Source organism: Bos indicus x Bos taurus, chromosome 10 (assembly GCF_003369695.1).
Source record: "Bos indicus x Bos taurus breed Angus x Brahman F1 hybrid chromosome 10, Bos_hybrid_MaternalHap_v2.0, whole genome shotgun sequence".
NCBI classification, from domain to species: domain Eukaryota; kingdom Metazoa; phylum Chordata; class Mammalia; order Artiodactyla; family Bovidae; genus Bos; species Bos indicus x Bos taurus.
The window spans coordinates 74,920,579-74,940,688 of NC_040085.1; the positions used below are offsets into that span (position 1 = coordinate 74,920,579).

A 20,110-nucleotide genomic window follows, 5' to 3' on the forward strand; every position below is an offset into this window, starting at 1 on the left:
AAGTGCTCAGTGGAGCTTTTCTGAATAAATGGATGGATGGATGAAGGAGTGTGTGGATTCAAGCATCCATAAAATGAATGAATGATCAGGTGATGTTTGGAACTTCTAGAAGTGTGTCCCAGGGCCTGGTAGATGGGTGGCTTTCGATCAATATTTTTGGGGTGATGGGTGAGTGTGGGATGAGGGCTTGGGGGTTTCCTGAGCCCACAGGGTGGCCATAAGTCCTAAATAAATAAGCATGGGATGGTTATTTCTCTCACTTGACTTGCAGGATAATTTGGTAACATACTCTCCCTATGGGAGCTTCTGCAATTTTTTTTTTCTTATTTTAGCTCCTCCACCATCAACTGGAGGCTGATTTCCATTTCCCTGACCCCTAGGCTGAGAAGAAGTGGGGGGCATAATTACCACCCGTTCTTTCCCCGGGTGGGAAGGACACAAAAGAACCCTCATTCTCACTTTCACAGTTGACAGCTTGGGTCCTTCTAGCAATTCAAGGTTCAAGCCAGAACCTTCTCCCTTTCTCTCTCCTTCCCTCTTCCTCCTCCCTTGCCTCCTTCTCTCTTTCCTGAAATGGATTTTGAGTCCATGAGGACTCCACCCCATCTGCCCAGCCCCTGGCATGGCACCAAATCAGAACGCCACAGCGCGGCTGCCACAGCCGTCGTCACCATCTGAAGTATGTGTGTGGCATGAGGCTGGGCCCAGTGGACCCGAGGAAATCTCCCTCACTGGCTCTGACCTCAGGGAGCTCAGGACTGGCTCCTAGGAGGCGGGAACACTACAGAGAGGCAGCCCTAAAAGAAGCAGGCACTCCCTGGAGCTCTAGGTTCTCAGGGGAACGTGGAGGCCCTGGGCTGCTGGTGGAAGCCCCCCAGCATCACCTAACACATTGGTCTCCTCTCCGCAAGCCAAGCTGCCTTCCTGGGACCATCCCTCTAGACACTAGGCCTGTGGCGGGATTCTCATGCAGGGGTTCTATCTCTGGACAGCTCTCACCCACCTTCCTGCTGCCCCTGCGGGCCCACAGCTCCTGCCTGGTGGAGTCGAGATGGACTCACAGTTGTGATATTTCCGGGCACTCTAGGGACCATCGGGCAGCAGTGTGGCTCAAATAATGAGATGTCAGGATCCATCAACCCAACCATTCATCTCAGATGTGTCCTTCCCCAGTGTCTTTCATGGGGGGACTTTGGGAGCACAGAGCAGGGTGTGGCTAAGAGGAGGGGGGCTGGGCCACAGCAACCGCCATCCATCACTTCCCAGCACTTAGCACCCGGGACCCCAGAGGTCTGACGTGGGCCATTTCAACAGCAAGCACGAGTCCTGGAGAAGATGCTTCACCACCTATCCTCACAGGTGGTCCTCTGGGCAGAACCTTGTCCAAGCCCTGGGTGTTGCACTGATCAGGCACCTCCTACATGCCTAGCCCCAGTGTCAAGCCCAAGTTCATACCTAGAAGACTGTCCATCTGACGGTTGCTTGGTGACCTCCAGCCTGGTTGGTGGTCCCCTCAGTGGTCCCCTTATCTTGGGGGATCTGGTGCCCTCCAAAGTGTCACCATCTCCACATCCAGCAAAGAGCACTGGTCAAGAGTGTGGGCTTCCGAGTCAGAATGACCAGTTTTGACTCCAGAAACCTGAGACTTACTAGCTCTGACCTTGAGCTTTTTTATTAATAGGTTTTTTTAATTTTTATTTTTTAATATTGATTTACTTACAATTTTTGGTTGCACTGGGTCTCCACTGCTGCACATGGGCTTTCTCTAATTGCGGCAAGTGGAGGCTACGCTTCCTTGCAGGGCTGGGGCTTCTCATTTTAGTGGCTTCTCGTTGCAGGGTGGGCTCTAGGCGCCCGAGCTTCAGTAGCTGCAGCACGTGGACTCAGTAGTTGTGCTGCACGGGCTTAGTTGATGCACAGCATGTGGGATCCTCCTGGACCAGGGATCAAACCTGTGTCCCCTGCGTTGGCAGGCAAACTCTTTAACTACTGGAGCACCAGGGAAGTCCAATGGGCTTTACTTTTTAAGAGCAGTTTTAGGTACACAACATTGAGTGGAAAGTGCAGAGAGTTCCCAGATACTCCCTGCCCCCACATGTGGGGGTATTGTCTCGAGCCTCAGTTTCCTCACCTGTACATTGGGGGAAATAATAATCTCCTGCTCAGGTACAAATGAGGTGATGCTTGGCTCCCGCCTTGTCATAAGTACTTACCACGCAGTGGCTCCTTTGTCCTCTTGCCTGTGGCCTTTCTGATGCTGACCTTTGTCTCAGGTGACAGGAACACCCTCCAGAGGCTTTGATGAGAAGGCGTACCTGGCAGCCAAGCAGCTGAAGCCTGGAGAGGACCCCTACAGGCAGCATGCCTTCAACCAGCTGGAGAGCGACAAGCTGAGCCCTGACCGGCCCATCCGGGACACCCGCCATTACAGGTGTGGCCTCTGCTGTGCTGGTGGAGAAAGAAAGGTGGAGGGAAGCGCCGACCCCAGTTGGCTTTTCTTTGAGTCACATGGGTTTAAGAAATGCGGAGAATTTCCTCAGACTCAGTCCAGCTCCTGAGACATACAAACCCTTCCTATCTGTTGTTTTCCTGGCTCCTCTTAGTTTCATTGATCTCCTGAGGGTCTCCTGGCCAGGCCAGGCCACAGAGGCCCCTCAGTACCTCAGTCCAGAGTCCAAGCAAGAGTGACCGGCCAGGAGATCAGGGGGAGGTCTGCAGCAGGCAGGTGAGCCTGGAGTTCCTGGTGCCTGGCTGGTGGTGCCCGCGGGGCCGCCAGCCCTGCCTGCCCTGTGCAAACAGTAGGGTGCTGTGCACCACCCCACAGGCATCACTTTCCTTGCTCTCTGCCTGCCCCACTGCCTCCCACCCTTCCTCAGCAACTCCCAGAAATGCCTCCCGGTCTTGCTCTTTGTTCTCCCGGCGTGGTAGATGGGAGAGGCCCTAGACCAGGACCTCAGGGTTTGGAGGCTCCCCTGACCCAAATCTGGGCACTGAGGGGTTGGCCTGCATCCCCTCTGCCCTTCCCCGCATCCTCCCCGACTCTGAACTTTTTCGGGTGTTCACCAGGAAACTTAAGGGCGGAATTCCTCTTGGGGCTACACATTTTAAAACAAGACTCCTCAAATCCAGGCCAGTGGTGGTTGGTGGAAGGCCTCTCCTCTTGCCCCAGTGCTTCTGCCCAGCCTTCTCAGAAGCCTGAGATGGATCAGGGAGTGCATGCGCGTGTGTGTGTGTGTGTTTGCACACGTATGTCTGTAGGGGCAGCAAAGAAGGTGTTGGCAGTGGTGGGCAGGGCCTCCCCTGGCAGACCCTGGGGTGTGGGGTGAGCCACGCTCTTCCCCTTCCAGGCCACAGCTCCTGTTGGACCCCAGACTGTCAGGCCAGGTCCTGATGCAGCCCTGAATCCAGGGAGCCCCCTTGAGGGAGGTCTTCCAACGATACCTAAACTATGAGAGACAGACCTACCAGCATCTCAGAGAAGACCCCACCAGCCCCAAACTCAGAGCACAGATGAGAGACAAAGCTGTTCAGAGGCTCCTGGTCCCTAGGAGCCATGAATTCCTATCATCACAGATACAATTCCCAGAGAAATGCAGGGTGGAGAGGGTTGAAGGGGGCGGGTGGGAGAAGGTCAAGTCCACTGTCCAGATGGGGTGTGGGCAGGTTGGCCACCTTCAGGTGGAGAATGGGCATCACTATCCACATTCCCTCCTTCCTGGGCGCTTAGGATTCAGAGATACAGAACGGGGGCCCTAGAGGTCAGTGCAGGGGGCTGACCCCTTCTTCCAGGGCTCCCCATCTCAGCAGACCAAGCCCCTTCCAGCCCCCAAATCCACAAGCCTCCGGGAGGAGAGGCGCTTGGAACGCCTGGCTTCCCGGGCAGAGATGAACTTCTCCACCCCTCCTCCTCCCCCATACCCCATCTCGAGGGGAATTATTTTAAGGCCTCTCACGACTTCTCCTGTGGGGGTCCCAGGCTAGTGGAACTCCTGCCTGTCTGACCCTGTCTGCTCTGCTGGACAGGAAATGGGCCTGGGAATTTGGCCGTAAGCCGCTGTCAGTGGAATGAATGCTGTAATGAAAAAATGGTCGTGGCTGGAATAGTCAGGGAGCAATTGTAATAAAGAAGATTGCTATGAAAACCAGCTCTGCGGCTGCCTTCCCGCCGGCCCCAGGAGCACAAGTAAATGCATTCACAGAAGCATTCTCAGAAATGACAGCGTTGGAGGCTGGCGGGGATGGATTGTTTTAATTCCCTTTCCAGAAGACAGGGGAGCCAGGGGGCCCAAAATGTGGTGTCTGGAGAAGGTGGGAGCACAGAGCTGCTGGGGGAGGGAGTGGGCTGGGGGGAACTGCCTTTGGTGTCTCCTCAGAGACTTCAGTTTACCCCTCAGGTGCCCCAGGGACCCTGGGAAGAGCGAGGGCACCCTACTTGCTGTTGCCAGCCTGGCTGTTCACGCTGGCAGTGAGAGGGAGAGATTCACGGGAGGGCAGGATGCGGGCAGTTCCTCCCTAGATCCCACCAGATGTCAGGAGACAGGCAACAAGAAGGAAGAAGCTACAGAGACAAAGAAAGGCCATTTTCTCTCTTCTCCCTGCTGCCATTTTTTCTGTCTCAGCTGCTGCATCGGGCAGGGAGTTCTGTCGGTTGGTCCAGGTTGGTTCTGTCTGTGTGCCTACACACGTCAGAGCCTCCCTTAGCACGTCAGTGACCGTGGGGCTCCGAGTGATCCTAGGACTAGGGTGAAGAGCCCCTGGGCCTGGGAAGTTCCCCCAGCCTGTGCTGTCCCTCCGGGGACTCCAGGCTGGGCAGCCTGAGTAGGGTGGGCGTGGGTTTCGGGGGGCAGGGCCTGCGCCTGGCCTCAAGGGCAGCAGACTGGACAGAGAGAAGCCTCAAGCCCGGATGCCCCCAGGATGTCCCACAGATGCCCTCTGTGCTCTCTGCTCTCTCCTCAGTTGTCCATCCGTGTCCTACTCCTCGGACCTGCCGGCCACCAGCGTCATCATCACCTTCCACAACGAAGCCCGCTCTACGCTCCTGCGCACAGTGAAGAGGTGAGCCCTGCCTCATCCCTCGTCTCGGTGGTGCTGCTCCCCCAGGCCTCGGGGATCTGCTGGGCCCTGGCAAGGGACACTGAGATGGGCACTGTGGCCAGACATCATGAAGACTGGTGGGCACTTGGGAGGGGGTTTCTGCCCTTCTGAGAAGCTGGGGTTAGTGAATCAGGGTCAGTTAGTGAATCAGAAGTCCAGCTGTTAGTGAGATGCACAAACACAAGGTCAGGTCCCCAGGACACGGGCAGAAACGCAGGGGCCAGGAGCCGATGGAGGCAAGGATGGAAGTGGGGCCTCACTTCCAGGTGGGTGGGTGCCAGCCCAGTGGGTACCTGAGAGCAATTCAGAGAGAGATACCCCTTCTGTCCTCCTAAGGTTGGCCCTGTGGTCAAGTTTGACTTCTAATCACCTGTTTCTTTAATGAACATAGATAAGAATAGGATTCAGAATGGAGTACCCAGTGGTATTCCAAGGATTAAAGAGGCTTGGGCTTTCTTCACGGGGAGTGAAGGAAGAGGAGGGATGTTGGGAGGGAAAAGCTGGGGTGGGGGTGCTTTCTGAGAACACCCATCCTGACCCATCAGGTCAGAAGGAGCCTCACCAGCTTTCCAAAGCAGGCAACATCCAGGCCAGCAGGGATCTGGCCTTGTTGCCATTGTTAAGCCCAGGCAGCCAGAGCAGCTATGGGTCCTGCCTCAACTAAACTAGGACAGTCCCCACCCACCACCTGGGGTGAATTTCAAGTGCCCGAGGGTCCAGGCAGCAGGGTCGGCGGGTGCTTGGAGGAGCCTGAGGAACATCCTGCCCCTCAGTCACTGACCAGGGCAAGAAGGGTTTGCTAGCAGCTGCCTATGGCCAGTGTGCTGGCCCCCCGAGGTGGGGGGTGAGGGAGTTGATGGTAGGAAGAAGGAAGTAGAAGGTGGCCCCTAAATCTGGGCTCATCTGTCTTGGTCACTACTCCAGCGTCCTGAACCGAACTCCTGCCAGCCTGATCCAGGAGATCATTCTAGTGGATGACTTCAGTTCAGATCGTAAGTATCCATCTTCTTTTTTTGCACCACTTCACACCCCATTTCTCCAGAATGCTGAGGGAGGCACTCTTGAAATAGTCCTGGCCACCACAGGCTGATGTCTGTTCCTCACTGGGATCTTCAGTCTGTACTAAGTGCCTTTCCTGGCTCTGCTCCTTGGTGCCAAAGGAGTGGTGTTGCTTTGATGGGACACCAATGGGATGACATTTTAAAAAATAAAACATCCACAGCATCCTTCATTATCACAGCTGCCGTGTGCAGAATATCGTCCCCACAAAATGGGCTTCCCAGGTGGTGCTGGTGGTAAAGAACCCACCTCCCAATGTAGGAGACGCAAGAGAAGTGGGTTTGATCCCTGGGTTGGGAAGATCCCCTGGAGGAGTGCATGGCAAACCATTCCAGTATTCTTGCCTGGAGAATCCCATGGACAGAGGAGCCTGGCGGACCGCGGTTCATAGAGATGCAAAGAGTCCGACACGAGTGAAGCAACTTAACACGCAATCTAGGTCAGAGGATGTTGGACTGGAGAGGTTGTTGGTACTCTGTGGCACCCCCTGGGGGTTAGGCCACAAGTACAGGCATTCCTCCGTCTGTCCTGGGAGTAGGGGATGGGGAGATGACCTGTCCCCCATGGAGACGATCATACCTCGCCTTCCCCAGCCCTTTCCCTGGGCCTGGTCAGAGTATATGTGGACTGATGTCCATATCTGAACAGTCTTGCTTCCTTCTCTCCACCCTCAGCCGAAGACTGTCTGCTGCTAACCAGGATCCCCAAGGTCAAGTGCCTACGCAATGACCGGCGGGAAGGTATGTCCTCGAAACCTGGGTGCTACTGTAGACCCATTTTGGTCTAGACTTCTGCTCCCTTTTGATGCCTTGTTATACCAACCAAATGAAGTCTTGCTGCATGCCTAGTGGCAAGACCAAGGTCTGCGGAAAGACCCTGCTGCTGTCTCGGAGCAGCCCGTATCACAGCATGACTGTAGGCAAGAAGCTCTACTTCTGGCACCTTAGTTATCTCTTCTGAGAAATGGGGCTGATAATATACTCTTTCTGCCCTGCACAGTTATTGTAAGGATTAAATGCTTTGAGAAAAGCACAGGGCAATATAGAGCAGATATACTTGGAGCATCAACTATGGCATAGGATTGTGCATGACACTCTAGGGAACACAAAAGAAGTTTACACGTGGTCCCTGCCCTCGGAGAGCTTATTATGGATTCCAAGGCTGGTGTAAGTATGTAGGGGTAGGGAGCTAAAGGAGAAGGGAGTGATCTGGGAGGGAGCCTGGATTGGGTGAGGGTGTTGAGAGATGAATGGAGCGCAAGAGAGAGCATTCGAGGCCCAGAGACTCTGAGCAAAGGCATCAGTCAGGCCTGGGTACATGTAGTACTAACAGCCTCTTCCTGCCTTTCCTACCTTCTCATCTCTGCTCACATGCTCACACTCAGTCCTCATAACAGCCCTTCATCCTGTTTTACAGATAAAAGAACTAGGGTGTAAGAAGGTTCAGTAATTTGCCTGGAGTGATGAACTGAGGAGCCAGGATTTCACCCCCAGCCAGGGGGCCCACACTCAGAGCCAGCCTCTTAACCTTCCTTTTCTTAGTCTCCCTCCCTGGGAGAATCAGACCTGGTCAGCACAGGGAATGAGTGGGGTGAGGAGATGATGGAGGGGCTCGAAGCCAGAGAAAGGCATTTAGATTTGATAAAGCAGAGAGCTCTGACTCCAGCCGGTCTTAGTCTGGAAGACTGTCTGCAAGTCATACAGCATAGTGCAGCCAGAGGGGAGCGCCCTGAGGTTCCTCCATGTTGAAGGGGAAAGGGTTTTGGTTTCTAGTTCCCCTTAGGTACCAAACCACACTTTATTGCCACTTCTGTTCACTAAACTCTTGACTGTTCATCAGTGTGTCCCCAGAGCCCAGTGTCTGGCCTCTACATTGGGGAGGGGGGGCATTCAGAGGTTGATGGATGGGTGGATAAGAGAAAGGAAGAAAGAGGGAAGAAATCAGCAAATACGAAGAGAAGTTAAATCACAGTAACTCAGAGGAAACCTGAGCCCTAAGGGGCAGAGAGCCCTGAGCCTTTGAGGGGACGGCTGAGCAAACTGGCTGAGTCCCACCCAGCACCACCATGTCCCTCCCACTTCAGGGCTGATCCGCTCCCGAGTTCGTGGGGCAGACGTGGCGGCAGCTGCCGTCCTCACTTTTCTGGACAGCCACTGCGAAGTGAACACGGAGTGGCTGCAGCCCATGCTGCAGCGGGTCAAGGAGGTAAGTCTGTCTATCCCTGGGGGAGCTCTGTCCCTCAGGACACGCCCACCATGTTCTTGGCATTGCGGGTGGGGAGGGTATGAACTGTCTCTGAGAGCTGGACAGGCAGAGTTAGAAACTACGTGATCTGCTCCCTCCTGAGGGACTTCATTTGTGGGTAAGCCATGGAACTCCTTCTGCGAATGGGTGGTGTTGTTTTCCTCCTGGGTGAGTGACGAGGAGTGGAGGGTGGTGGGTCAGACTGGGAAGCCTGTGAAGGAGGGAGGAGAGGACATTGTTCTCAAGCAGAGGGCCTTCCCATGCGCCCACTGTTCTTTAGAATGGGGAGGATTTGGACACATGGAACCAAGGATGAAGTGATTACAGCTCAACCATAAAAGACAGAGAACCCAATTTAAAAATGGGCAAAGGATTTGAATGGATGTTTCTTCAAGGAAGATAGACAAATGGTCAACAAGCACATGAAGAGATGCTCAACATTAAGTCATTAGGGAAATGCAAGTTAAAACCACCATGAGATACTACTTGATACCTCCTAGGAGGGCTCTTCAAAGGATGGACAGTACAACTGCTGGTGAGGATTTGGATAAATAGGAGCCTTTGTGCGTTGCTGGTGGGAATGTCAAATGGCAGCCACTTTGAAAAACAGACTGACAGTTCCTCAAAAGTTTAAACATCGAGTTACCATATGACCCAGCAATTCCTCTCTTAGATATATACTCAAGAGAAATGAAAACATACCCCATACACAAACTTGTATCCAAGTGTTCAGAGCAGTGTTATTCCAAAGAGGCAAAACATGAAACAAACTAATGTCTGTCAGCTCACTAATGGGTAAACAGAATGTGATACAGCCATACAATGGAATACTATTCAGCCATAAGAAAGGAATAAAGTACTGATGCGTGTTATAGTATGGATGAACTTTGAAAACCATGCTCAGTGAAAGAAGCCAGTCACAAAAGGCTATAAATTATATGATTCCATTTGTATGAGATGTCCAGAGTAAACAAATCTGAGGAAATAACAAGTGGATTAGTGGTTGTCAGGAGCTGGAGTGAAGGGAATGGGGGAGTACCTGCTAGTGGGTACAGGGTTTCTTACTGGGGTGATTAAAGTATTCTGGATTTAGATAGTGGTGATGGTGACACACGGAGAAGGCAATGGCACCCCACTCCAGTACTCTTGCCTGGAAAATCCCATGGATGGAGGAGCCTGGTAGGCTGCAGTCCATGAGGTCGCTAAGAGTCGGACACGACTGAGCGACTTCACTTTCACTTTTCAATTTTCATGCATTGGAGAAGGAAATGGCAACCCACTCCAGTGTTCTTGCCTGGAGAATCCCAGGGACGGGGGAGCCTGGTGGGCTGCCGTCTATGGGGTCGCACAGAGTCAGACACGACTGACAGGACTTAGCAGCAGCAGCAGCAGCAGATGGTGACACAACCCTGTGAATACACTACAAACCACAGAACTGTACACTTTTAAATGGTGAATTTTATAGTATGTCAATTATGTCTAATAAAATTATTATATAGTGTGAATTATATCTCAATACAAAAACAAGTCTATAAAAAGGATAAAGTGAAGCCCCCACGGAACACTGTGAGACCATGGATGGTCTCCTCTGATCTGCCACGTCCCACAGTTTTGTCATCCTAAGACGGGGTGTGAACTGAGGGACAGAGCTAGATTCAAAGTCGCAGACAAGAGCATTTTGAGGGTCAGTGCAGACAGAGAAGAAAGAAGAGGCTCTGTTCCTTGTCCCTCCATGGAGGGAGAAAAGAAGAGAGCAGACATCCTACTGATGAAGGGCGATTAAGTTTTGCACGTGGTATATGATAAAAATCCACCACCACCACTCTCTCCACATCCCCCACCTCAGGAAAAAACCCTTTAGTAAAATTGGCATTACCCACCAATATTTTGGAGGTGGATTTGTGTCTAGGAGGTGATGAAGAGAGTATGAGTCTGACCTCTCATGCCTGGGTGGCATGAGAGGAGTGCCACCCAGGTTCTCCAGGGTCAACTACAACAGGGTCACTACCCTCAAGCTGCTGGTGGTCCAGTTGGGAAGACTCAACACCAACATGTGCAAAAATGGACGACAATTAGTAAAACAACCATTCAAACCAGGAACAGAAAAGCCACCTCAGGCAACATCTGATTCGTTGTCCCAGGAATTGTCTGGATTATAATTGCGAGAGCAGCTTAAAAAGAGGAAGAAATCCTCTGCCTGCAGCAATCAGGGAGGGCTTCATTGAGGAGGTGAGATCCCAGCAGGGCTCAACATGGTGTTAGAGGAAGAGGCTAGGAGAGCATTGTAGCTGTGAGACCCAAGTGGGACCTTCTGTGAGCCTGGTGTGGTGATGCAGGACAGCTCCTGGGAGCCTGACATGTCCTTCAGGAGGTGCTGGGTACCTCATGCCTTGAGAGAACTTCACCAAACAGGCAGTCGGGGCTTTTTTGACAGAGTCCCTGACCTCACACCACCTCATGTGTCCTCCCCTAGGACCACACCCGCGTGGTGAGCCCCATCATTGATGTCATCAGTCTAGATAATTTCGCTTACCTTGCTGCATCTGCTGATCTTCGTGGAGGTAGGTCCAGAGCATCTCCAGAAAATGAGACAGCATCTCCCTGCCCTTTACCTCCAGAAAATGAAAGGAGATTGTATAGAGCTGTGGAGTTGGGGACGAAGGACCAGAGCTGGCAGTGGGAGGCTCCTGGCATGATGAGGGCAGAGTCAAGCTAGTCTCCAATCTTTCCCTGCCCCCAAACGTTGACATATCCTTCTCAAATACAGCTAGCCCAGAGAGGATGGGCACGAGTCCTGGCAGAAGAACATGATATGACAACTATCTTGGGAGTGGGGAAGGGGGAACCCTCAACTTTGCATGGATTCCTGACTTGCACCCCCGAAAATGGTGTAGACCTGGCTGAATACAGTAGCTATTAACCACATTTAGCTATTGAGCTCTTGAAATGTGACTCCATTTTCAGTGTGAATTGAGATGTGCAGTAAGATAAAATACACACCAGGTTTTGAAGACCTAGTTTGAAAAATGTAAAAAAATCTCATTAGTAATTTTTTGTATTCATTATGAATATGATCATCAGTTTGAAATGATAGTATTTTGGATGATCTTGCATTAAAAATACATTATTCAAATTAATTTCATATGTCCTTACTTTTAGATATGGCTACTAGAAAAATTTAAATTGCATATGTGGCTTGCATCTCCAGCTTGCAAAGTATTTCTTTTGGACAGCTCTGATCTAGACTTTAGAGCCATGTTGTGTAGCCACTTTGGGTTTGGGCTATGTACATTTAAGTTAATTAAAATTAAGTAAAATTCAAAACTCAGTTCCTAAATTGCCCCAGCAGCACATTAAGTGCTCAATAGCCACATGTGACTTGTGTCCACCATGTTGGACAGGGCAGATGTAGGCCCCTTCCATCAGTGCAGCAAGGCCTACTGGGCAAGCGGCCCTAGAGAATCTGTGGCCAGGAGCTAATGAGCAGAGTGGATTTCCTCTCTGGGGCTCAGATTTCCAATGGACACAGTCTTTAGTTAGATGCTGAGGATGAATGGGAGGGAGCCAGGCATTTCTCCTTTGGGAAATCACCTCAGGACCTTGGCACTTGCTGTTCTCCCACCTCGAATTCCCTTTTCCCATCGGTCTGCATGGATCAGTCCTTCATTCAGGTTTCTACTCAAATGTGACCTCATCAGAGTCTTCCCTGGGTACACTTATTAGAATAGCATGGACATGTCTCCTGTCTTTTCTTTCTTTCTTTTGTTTTTTTTAGCACTTTCACCCCAACTGACAGATTATCCATTTATTGATTTATCTTTGTAAGTCTTTGTCTTACCCATTAGATTGAAACTCCATGAGGACAGGGATCTGTCTCATTCTGAATGAAGGAATGACTACACCAATCGCCCAGGGCCCTCTGCAAGCTGAGACTATCAGGGGGCAGAATGAGGGGACAGGAGCCCTAAGCCCCATCCCCACCCCACTCTGACCCTTAGGATTCGACTGGAGCCTGCATTTCAAGTGGGAGCAGATCCCTCTGGAGCAGAAGATTGCTCGGACAGACCCCACCAAGCCCATAAGGTCAGACCTGCTGTGGGTTCTGGGGAGACCCATCCCTTCCCTGAGTCACAGGCTTTGGAGGGTGCTGGGGGCTGGTTCAGTCACCAGGGCTCCTAGAGGTGCATGATCTAAGGGCTGAGTCTGTTCTGAGCCCTGGGGAGAGAGATCATAGACCAAAGGACGGGCCAGACATCCAGCCCCAGTGACTCTGCAAGTGGGTGATCGTAGGGTAAATGGCCTGAGCCCTGGGGCCATCTAGAGGGGCTCAAATTCTAATGTGTTACCTCTTTCCTCTCCTTGCTCCCAGGACGCCTGTCATTGCTGGAGGAATCTTCGTGATTGACAAGTCCTGGTTTAACCACTTGGGAAAGTATGATGCTCAGATGGACATCTGGGGGGGAGAAAATTTTGGTAAGTTGGGGAATAACCACAATAACAATAGTAGGCAAACCCAGATTGAGTGTTTTCTATGTGTAAGGCCCTAAGGACTTCATACATATTGACTACTTAAATTCTCACAATGAATCTCTGAAGTACCTTTCTACTGGTAAACTAAGGCACAGAGAGGTTAAGTAATTTGTCCAGAGCCACGTATCTAGTAAACAAAGCAATGAGGTGGTCAGGGAGAACCTGTGGCCACGTGGCTAGACATGTGTGGAGGAGCTATGTGGCTGCTTCCCTACCAGAAACTCTGAAGGAGAGGTGGTGTGCAGTAGAGGGTGATGGTTCAGCATAAGTAATAGAGTCAGACCCTATTACTGGGTGCAAACCCTGGCCCTACCACCTACAAGCTGTTTGGCTCTTGGTAAGTGAAAGCCTCTTGGAGCCTCAGTTTCCCCAAGAGGCTGTCATGAGCACTAAGGAAGAGGATGGATGAAGATACTGATGGCCATTATTATTATTTATGAAGTCATAGGGCTTCCCAGGTGGCTCAGTGGTGAAGAATCCACCTGCAATGCAGGAGATGCTAAGACACTAAGGTTCGATCCCTGGGTTGGGAAGATCCCCTGGAACAGGAAATGGCAACCCACTCCAGTATTCTTGCCTGGAGAATCCTGTGGACAGAAGAGCCTGGTGGGTTACAGTTCGTGGAGTCGCAAAGAGTTGGACATGACTGAGCACACGTGCACACACACACACACACATACACGATACCATAGGAATCCTTTAGCCCCACAACGAAAGAGAAGAGCCAGTGAACCTCAAGGGTTGCTGCTGAGGTTCATGAGACAAAGGCTGGATACAGATGGAACACTTGATGTAGGGGTTTATGAAAGAGCCTGTTTGCGTGGTGTGGAAAAATTATAGGGAACCACAAGGGACAGGGTAGGGCTAGGTGCGTGACTTCTGGGAGGTGCAGCCACCCCTAGGTCTGAAAGATGGGGACAGAGCACTCCCCAGTACAAGCTATGGTCTTGGGGTGCCTGCAGTCAGCCCACGCACCAGGTGGAAGTTGTCGGGGATGAACATCCACCCTCACTCTCCCCCTGACTGCAGGCTGAACCTGTCCTAACTCAGGAAGGAAGCCAGGGGTGTGGCCCACACAGTAGCCTTCCAGATGAAGAGCAGGGTGGAATAGGGCAGAGAACAATCCCAGAGGTTCTCCAGGAGCTGGGGGGAGAGATACGAAAAAGCCCATAAAAGACAAAGGCCCGTCCTTGCTGTTCCCGGACCCACTCAGTCCTTTGCAGAGCCTTTCCCACTGCTTCTCTTTTCATCCTGACCCGGGTTCTTGAGAAGTAAACAGGCCAGTATCTCACCCATCTGACAGGTGGGCAAACTGAGGTGGATGCCACCTTCCAGATCTCAGTCAGCAAACTCCACATCTGACAGGTGTAGGATAAGCACCTTTGCTGGAGGGATCACTTCAATGTGGTGAGGTGTGATCCGAGTCACGGTCTGTGCTTCTGGGCTGGGAGGACCAGGTCTGTCTTCCTTCTCGGACTGGGACAGTGGGGCAGACGGGCACTGGGGCTTTGACTCAGAACCAGCTGGAGTGGGAACAGGCATGGAATTTTCTCCCCTTTGTAACTTACTCTTGGAAATGGTTTCTAGGCAGGCATTCGGAGGAGTCAATGCTGGGAACTGGGGTGCAGTGACCCTTCCATTCTGACCTCCTTTCATGTATTTTGGGCCAAAGTGACCTCTTTTGTATCCTCGGTCTCAGCCGGAAGGGAGCTTTGGCAAAGCTGGTTTCCTGTAAAGTCTCAGAGAGCTGCGAAACTAAGGATCTCTGCTGTGTCCAGAGGCCTTTTTCTTTTTCCCTTCCTTCTTTTTTTTAAAGGCTGGGGCCTGATAGAGAAACAAGTCAACGATCAAATAGCTAACTTTAAACTCTGCCTGAGGCCAGGGCTCAGTGGTTGGGGGAACTTGAAAGGTGAACCACACAGTGGTTCTAGGGAAGGTTTTGTTTCTTCGAAGAAATTCAAAGAAATTCCCAGGCTAGCCCTGTAGCTCAGACATTCAACTGCTGGGACCAGTTTTGAGCCAGGAGACTCCACCGCTGGTGGGTTTGGGCTTTTCGTTCTGTTCCTTTGTGGAAGGATGGGAGGTGCCCAAACGGAGACTCCTTCCTGTTTCCCCTGAGAGAGCCAAATGCAGGCAGGCGCTCAGAGGCCGCCCTGAGCGGGGGTGGCAAATGTGAAAACCTTGGGATTCTCATTAGGCATCTTTTTAAAGTTGCATCAGATCATGTTACTCTGCTGCTCAAGACCCCACAAGGGCTCCCATGTCACTCAGAGCAAAACCCAAAGTCCTCAGACCATCTGCCCTTCCCGCACAAGACACCCCACCAACCTCGCCCTCACCCCTGCCGACTGCGCTCCGACCTCTAGGTCTGTGCCCTTGCTGGTCCCTCTGCCTCCAGTGCTTGTCCCCAAGAGCCACGTGGCTCCTCCTCCCCTCTTCAGGCCTCAACTCAGCTGTCTCCTCTCATGGAAAACCCCTAATCAGCTTCACTACAATTGTGGCCCCACCCCCAACTCCACTCATTGTCCCCAGTTTCCTGCGTGCTCTGTCCCCTTCATTGTGCTTATAATACCATCAGACAGACATTATGGGCTCAGTGGTAAAGAATCTGCCAGTGCAGGAGACACACAGGAGCCAATGTTTGATCCCTGGGTCGGGAAGATCCCCTGGAGGAGGAAATGGCAACCCATTCCAGTATTCTTGCCTGGGAAATCCCATGGACAGGAGAGCCTGGAGGGTTATAGTCCATGGGGCTGCAAAGAGTCGAACACAACTAGACCATGTATTCTACTCATTTTCTTGTCTACTTGCATTTTTGTTTCTTATTTTACTTCTTGTCTTCTCTTACTAGAGTGTGAGGGATTCTAGAACAGTATCTGATAGGTCATAAATAGGTCTTTGGTAAAAATCTGCTGAATATACTAAAGAATCTGGTTCAAATAATGGGACTTGCTGAACAAAGTATGGACTTTACATTACGGTTCTGCAACTGAGTCGGGGGGTGACCTTGGAGAGGTTATTTAACATCTTTGAGCTTCACCAGTTCAGTTCAGTTCAGTTGCTCAGTCGTGTCCGACTCTTTGCGACCCCATGAATCGCAGCATGCCAGACCTCCCTGTCCATCATAGTCCTTATTAAAAACACAAGGATCATAACACCAATGTCATATGGTAGCTGTGAGAATTAGACATCAGCCATAAAGAGCACAAAGTGCTCAGTAAATGCATGATGGTTAGCTGCTTTTGTTATTGCCATTGTTGCTAGTAATGACAATAAGTAAACAATAATATGACAATAAGGGGTATGTGGGATAAAAGTGAAAGTCGCTCAGTCGTGTCCGACTCTTTGCAACCCCATGGACTATAGTTCATGGAATTCTCTAGGCCAGAATACTGGAGTGGGTAGCCTTTCCCTTCTCCAGGGGATCTTCCCAACCCAGGGATCGAACCCAGGTCTCCCGTACTGCAGGTGGATACTTTACCAGCTAAGCCACAAGGGAAGCCCAAGAATGTTGGAGTGGGTAAGCTATCCCTTCTCCAGCGGATCTTCCTGACCCAGGAATTGAACCAGAGTCTCCTGCATTGCAGGCGGATTCTTTACCGACTGAACTATCAAGGAAGCCCTAACTATTAATAGTGTAACAATGTTAGCCTGGCAGAAATGGGACTAGAATGCAGATCTTCTGTCCCTAGTTCTGAATCTCAGTTGCTGAACCAGTTGCAGAGCTCTGACCAGGAGAAGAGAGAGGCCTGGCAGTTAGCAAGTAGACCTAGAGAAGCCCATTAATATAGCCAACCCTGAAGGCAGGTCCAGATATGCCAAATATCCAGTCCTGGTCCCAGGACCATATCGGGAAGTTGCCTGGTGCACACAGGCTGGCCAGGAGGTAGTCCTGAGTCCTCTGTAGGGTTAAAATGAAAGAGAGGAAGAAATCAGAGGAGATTACGTGAGGTTCAGCCAGCTACCAAGGTGGATGCTTGCCAGAAGTTGACAGAAGGACTGTTGAGTGGAGAACGGAGTGAGAAACTTGTGACGTCCCCTTCTGGGAGGCAGGATGACCACCGCTAGCATCTCCTAGCTCCGCTAGGGACCGGTCATCTGTGAGAGCTCCTTCAGCATCACCACCACCACCAACAGGAAGTGTGTCTCTGTAGGGCCAACACACGCGTGTGTGCGTGCTAAGTCGCTTCAGTCGTGTCTAACTTTTCGTGACACTAGGGACTGTAGCCCCCCAGGCTCCTCTGTCCCTGGGATTCTCTAGGCAAGAATACTGGAATGGGTTGCCATGCCCTCCTCCAGGGGACCGTCCCAACCCAGGGATCAAACCTGTGTCTCCTATATCTCCTGCATTGGCAGGCGGGCGCTTTATCACTAGGACCACCTGGGAAGTCCCCAGTAGGGCCAGTGGTAGCTGTAAATAGAGACCACGAGGGCCAAGAGGGCGGTCTGGGCCAGCCAGAAAAATGCCAACTGGAGCAGCCTTTCATTTGCTTGGTGTTGGTTTTCTAGCCTCTCCGTTCTGACAAGCAGATGTGTTCATCCTTAGCTTATGTCTGGATAGGACTTTCTAGGCAGAGGCTGGAAATAACTGATGCTGCCCTTTAAGTCAGTTTTCCTTCTCTTCATGGTCCTGGTGTTCCTTCAGAACTTTTCCTGCTGCTCTGCCAGGGCTTAGATGTGGGGAATGTGTGTGGTGTGTGTGGAGGGGGTCCGCATGTGGGATGTGTGTATGGAGAGTACGTGTGGTGTGTATGTATGATGTATATGTGGAGAGTATGTGTGTGGAGGAGATGTGTGGTATGTGTGTGTAGTGTCTGTGGAGAGTGTGTGTGTGTGGAGGGAGTATGTGGAATGTGTGTGTGTGGAATGTATGTGTGTAGAGGGTATGTGTGTGTGGAGGGTATGTATGTGGTGTGTGTGGAGGGGGTTTGTGGGATGTGTGTGTGCACATTTATGGAGGGAGCAATCAGGAACACATGCAAGGAGTGGGTGCACCCCAGGAGCTCCAGCCCAGCATGCGCCTCCAAGGGGACCCCAAAGGCAAGGGAAGCCAGCTCCTTCCCACCTTCACTCTGTGGGGACTTGCCAAGGGGCCCCAGCCGCTCCTGATGGCTGCTGTCTCTGCAGAGCTGTCCTTCCGGGTGTGGATGTGCGGCGGGAGCTTAGAGATCGTGCCCTGCAGCCGGGTGGGCCACGTCTTCAGGAAACGGCACCCGTACAACTTCCCCGAGGGCAATGCCCTCACCTACATCAGGTAGGTCACGGTGCAGAGAGCATCACACTAGGAGCCAGGACACCTAGAGCCCAGCCCTGTCGGTGACTCCTGTGATTTGAGCAACTACCCCAGTCTTAGTCTCCCCGTTTGTCCCTTCCATTCTGGGATCCCGGTACTTTCAGAGCTGGAAAGATGAAGTTGGAGGCGTCTCCTCCAGGCCTGTCTTGTCTTGACTGTATTTGTTCATGAAGGTCTTGGAAAACTGGTGAAATGACCAACTGGGAGCGGCCCTCCACACACTGGGTCCCAAGTACTGGTCATGGATGTTGCATCCTCACTCTGACTTGGTCAGCGTCTGCCCATCTGTGTTCCCAGCCACAGCGTGCACTCCATCTTGAAGGGGAGTGGGCAGGTCCTGGAAGACCACCCCCTCACCCACTCTCCAGATGGTGGAGGCAAGGGGAGGTGGGAGGAGTGCCATGAGCACTCTCCTCTTCCGAGGACGCGTCTTTGTCTCGTCAGACTTGCTTGTTGGCGGAGGGGGCTCCTCGAGTCTAGCTTATCAAATGGCCTTTTGTTTTGCTTCCCTTATTCCATTTTACCATTTTTATAATTATGGAAGTAATACATGGTCACTAAAACTTCAAGCTGTATCCATGTATATTGTGTGTGTGTATATATATATATATATGTACATATACTGTACATTATAATTTTTACTCTTCATATCACATAGACAGAAAAAAGTGAAAGTCCCTTTCACCAAGTCTTACACCTATCTGCTTATTCTATCCAAAAGAAACTACTCTTAACAGATTTCAAGCCTATCATTTCCGGTCTTTTTCAAGGCTGCCTAGTACTCTGCCATGTGGACGTAGCTCATTATTCTCCTATTGATGGCCATTTAGGGTTGTCGCCAATGTTTTATGACACAAATATTCTTGTATACATCCCTTTGCCCACGTGCTGGTGTTTCAGTAGAATAGATTCCTCCAAGTGGAGTGTCAGAGAGTATCCATTCCTGCAGATTTGATGGATGCTGACAGATTATCCTCCAAAAAGACTGTTCTCATGGATACTCCCACATCAGTGCCATTTTGCACGCACTCCTGAACGTCTCCTCGTCCGGTACTGCTCAGAGCTGATCTGGATCCCAACCCTAACTCTGTCCCCAACCTGGTGACCTTATTTTGCTTCTTCCTCTCCTTTTAGGAATACCAAGCGTACCGCAGAGGTGTGGATGGATGAGTTCAAGCAGTATTACTATGAGGCACGGCCGTCGGCCATCGGGAAGGCCTTCGGCAGGTGGGCCCCTTCCCTAGCCTTGTGCCTTTGCTCACAACCTTAGTGAAATACTAAATCATGTGTACTCCAGAGAAGCCTTCAGGGTGTCCTGAGCAACTGAACCCCACACCCCTGGGCTCTTTGGAGACTGTAGGGTATAGGAGACAGAGACAAGGTTCTGGTCCTGGAAGAAGCAGCAGCCTTGTGGGGAGAAATAACCAGAGAGGGCTTACTTATGCAAGCACTGCCCATCCACCAGCTGCCTGCAGGATGGATGTCTGTGGAAGTGCTTAAGGAGGGCTGTCTGCAGAAAACACTGGGGGTTTTGGCTTCCTTGCTGTTTCAATCTGACGGTGATCTGTTAGCTATTCTGCCCTGGACTGTTATGACTACAGTCTAATTAAGCATTTTCAAAATCAATTGAGTATGGCGTGACCAGTATTTTTTTTTTAAGTGATAGAGAACTAGAACATTTCAGATTAGAACAGAAAGTAACAGCTGATTGCAGTTGAGCATAGATACTGTTTTGTGAAACTCTTATTTTAGTTGTATGTCCATATATGCCCATGGGTATACTGGGTCACAGTGTAAGATGTATATATTTCTTACTTAATGTTGTGGTCAGAAATGTTTGAAAACATTATTAGTGATCATCAATGAATTTTCCTCTGTTTATTTGTATCT

At 51.1% G+C, this 20,110-nt stretch overlaps 1 protein-coding gene across 2 annotated transcripts in view; it reads left to right on the forward strand.

Moving 5' to 3' along the window:
* Nucleotides 1–20,110, forward strand: part of GALNT16 (polypeptide N-acetylgalactosaminyltransferase 16) — a 100,219-nt gene that overhangs the window by 66,104 nt on the left and 14,005 nt on the right. For both annotated transcript variants that reach the window (XM_027552261.1, XM_027552260.1), the window contains exons 3-12: nt 2,274–2,431; nt 4,957–5,055; nt 6,019–6,086; nt 6,828–6,893; nt 8,237–8,358; nt 10,871–10,958; nt 12,396–12,480; nt 12,767–12,870; nt 18,055–18,181; nt 19,355–19,447. In XM_027552261.1, coding sequence (XP_027408062.1) covers nt 2,274–2,431; nt 4,957–5,055; nt 6,019–6,086; nt 6,828–6,893; nt 8,237–8,358; nt 10,871–10,958; nt 12,396–12,480; nt 12,767–12,870; nt 18,055–18,181; nt 19,355–19,447 — 1,010 coding nt within the window. The remainder of the gene's footprint in view (nt 1–2,273; nt 2,432–4,956; nt 5,056–6,018; nt 6,087–6,827; nt 6,894–8,236; nt 8,359–10,870; nt 10,959–12,395; nt 12,481–12,766; nt 12,871–18,054; nt 18,182–19,354; nt 19,448–20,110) is intronic.